This window comes from Priapulus caudatus, unplaced genomic scaffold, assembly GCF_000485595.1.
Source record: "Priapulus caudatus unplaced genomic scaffold, Priapulus_caudatus-5.0.1 Scaffold4799, whole genome shotgun sequence".
NCBI classification, from domain to species: domain Eukaryota; kingdom Metazoa; phylum Priapulida; class Priapulimorpha; order Priapulimorphida; family Priapulidae; genus Priapulus; species Priapulus caudatus.
In genome coordinates, this window is record NW_014581860.1 from 4,911 (window position 1) to 8,217 (window position 3,307).

At 40.1% G+C, this 3,307-nt stretch overlaps 1 protein-coding gene across 1 annotated transcript in view; it reads left to right on the forward strand.

The window, feature by feature from the left end:
- LOC106819854 (gamma-aminobutyric acid receptor subunit alpha-3-like) overlaps positions 1-838 on the forward strand; it is a 4,246-nt gene extending 3,408 nt beyond the window's left edge. The window contains exon 4 of the mRNA XM_014824427.1: positions 515-838. Coding sequence (XP_014679913.1) covers positions 515-838 — 324 coding nt within the window. The remainder of the gene's footprint in view (positions 1-514) is intronic.
- The last annotated feature ends 2,469 nt before the right edge of the window (positions 839-3,307 follow it).

The following is a 3,307-nucleotide window of genomic DNA, read 5'->3' on the forward strand; positions in this document are numbered from 1 at the left end:
TTATATATATATATATATATATATATATATATATATATATAAATTATATATATATATAACAACAACTACCTGTACTTATTACCCGTAATGGTAAAAGTAAACCACATTTTATCGCATCACTCTCGAATCATAATCAATTCGAGAATCATCCGAATATCATTGAATCCTAGATCATAAATAACAGCTAAAGCACGGGAACAGTGTCTCTATTACAGCCAGGCTAACATGTATTGCCTAATTAAGCTAAATGACCTTTTTTCCTTTTTGCCTTTGTATTTAAATTGCCTTAAATAACCCACTTTGACAGAGGGGTAAAGCCAGCCGCGATGGGCGTGCCTGGGCTGTTGACTGTGTTCGTGTTAGGCAGCTACTACCTTGGGTACAGACAACTGCTACTCTCTCCCTAGAATATAGCCCTGGAAAACAAAGTATTAGTTTATTAGTTTGCTTTTCAGACCTTTGATTTGGTAATGTTATTATTGATAATGAACATGGTTGGCATCATTCTCTCCAGGGCTTCAACAGGGCATTTGCCGGACAACGAACCAGCCTGAGCCAGTACCGCGAGCAGGTGAAAATCCAGTTAGAAGAGGAGATTAAGGAGAGGTTGAAGCGCGACAACTGCTGCATGCGCTTCTTCAAGTGTATCATGTCGAACCCGAAGTATCGCAGTCTGATCATGCGCACTGCGCGCAAGAGTGGTGTGAACAGTGTCAGTATCATAGACCGGGTCAGTCGCATCCTCTTTCCGGCGTCTTTCTGTATATTCAACGCTCTCTATTGGAGATCTCTGATAAGAATTGAGCAGGCAGATAGTTTTTCTTCTTTCGCGACTTAATTGTCACTTTGTCACTTGATCTAAGTTTTGTATTTGCAGTGTTCTTGTTGCCCACCTCACTCCTGCTCTCTCTCTCTCTCTCTCTCGTTCTCTCTCCTGCTCTCTCTCTCCCGCTCTCTCTCTCTCTCGCTCTCTCTCCTGCTCTCTCTCTCTCTCTCTCTCTTTCTCTCTCCTGCTCTCTCTTTCCTGCTCTCTCTCTCTCTCGCTCTCTCTCCTGCTCTCTCTCTCTCTCTCTCTCGTTCATTATCATATCATCTATCTGTCTAGTCTATTAATATCTGTCTATCTATCTATCTTATCTATCTATCTATCTATCTGTCTATCGATGCTGTGCTGTCTATCTTCTATCTGGTCTGTCGCATCATATATCTATATCTATGTACGCTATCTCTATCTCTTTCTCTCGTATCTCTCCTGCTTTCTATCTTCCCGATCTTGGCTTCGCCCTTCTGTCTTCCGTCTGATCCTTTCGCTGTCTTGTTCTCTCTCTCTCGCTCTCTCTCTCTCTTCTCTCTCTCTTCTTCTCTCTCTCTCTCTCTGCTCTCTCTCTCGCTCTCTCTGGTCTCTCCCCTATCTCCCGCTCTGTCTATCTATCTATATCTATCTATCTATCTATCTATCTATCTATCTATCCTATCTATCTATCTATCTATCTATCTATCTATCTATCTATCATTCTATCTATCTAATCTATTCTAATCTATCTATCGTATCTATCTATTCTATTATCTATCTGATCTTCTAATCATTATCTATCTATCTATCTATTCTATCTATCTATCTATCTATCTATCTTCTATCTATTCTATCTACTACTATTTCTATGCTATCTATCTGATCTATCTATCTAATCTATCTTATTCTATCTTCTATCTATCTACTCTATCTATCTATCTATCTTATCTAATTCTATCTATCTATCTATCTATTCTAGTCTATCATCGATCGTGCGATCGTCGATCGATCGATGCGACTCGATCGCGGATTCGATCGATCGATCGATGTCGATCGATCGATCGATCCGATCGATCGCATCTATCTATCTATCTATCTATCATCTATCTATCTATCTAATCTATTCTATCTATCTATCTATCTATGCTATCTATATATCTATCTATCTATCTATCTATCTATCTATGCTATCTATCTCTATGCTATCTATCTATCTTAATCTTAGTCTATGCTATCTATTATCTATCTATCTATTATCCTATCTATCTATCATATCTATCTATCTATCTATCTATCATATCTATCTATCTATCTATCTATCTATCTATATTTATTCTATTCTTCTATCTATCTATCTATCAATTATCTCTCTCTTTCTCTCTCTCTCTTTCTCTAATACTGATTTTGTATAATGGACAATAATTATATATTTTTACAAGTTCTATTTACAATTGATATGAATTGGTGGTTTTACTCAAAGCTTTTAATTACGCGTTTAATTAATACTCAAAAAGCTTTTAATTACGCGTTCATGCTTTAATTTAACCAATATATCCTCTAATAATATTTAAATAATTAATAATGTAAAATCAGTACGAATAGAATCTCCAAACATAGATCGCATCAGACGTGTACGTATAGCTCTGCGCACTTCACGGTATGTGTAACTGGAGACCGGTAACCACTGAATCGCTCTCTGCTCAATGTTGTCTTGAAAACGTGTCGAATCTCCGTGTCTGGTTACGGCGCGGCGATTGGCACTGGAAAAATATTTTATGTGCATGAAATTAATATGAAAATCGACAACGAAAGGCGGATGACGGATCAGTTGCGACTGACAATGAAGTTTGTGCAGTTTTATCTATCCCCTCTCTCTCTCTCTTCTCTCGCTCGCGCGCTCTCTCTGTCTATCTCTCTCTTGCTTTCTCTCTCTCTCTCTCTCTCTCTCTCTCTCTGGCTCTCCCTTCCTCTCGCTTTCGCGCACTCTCAGTCTCTCGCGTTCTCTCGTTCTCTCTCGCTCACCCTCGCGCTCTCTCTGTCTCTCTCTCTCTCTCTCTCTCTCTCTCTCTCCTGCTCTCTCTCTCGATCGCTCTCTGTCGATCGCTCTTTCTCGCCCGCTATCTCTCTCGCCCTCCCTCGCACTCTCCCCGCCTCTCTCTCACTTCATGTATATCTATCTCCACCTCTCTAGTTCGCTCGTTCGCTCTCACTTTCCCGGACTGTCGCTCTCTGTCGCTCTCTCTCTCTCTCTTTCGCCCTGTCTCACCCTCCCCACTCTCCCACCCTCTCTGTCTGCATATATGTTTTCTCCCTTTCTCTCTCTCTCTCTCTCTCTCTCTCTCTCTCTCTCTCTCGCTCAATCTATCTATCTATCAATCAATGTATCTAACTCTATCGCCTTTTCTTGCGCGCGCGCTCTCTCTCTCTCTCTCTCTCTGTCTATCTATCTGTCTGTCTATCTATCTGTCTATCTATCTATCTATCTATCTATCTATCTATCTATCTATCTATCTA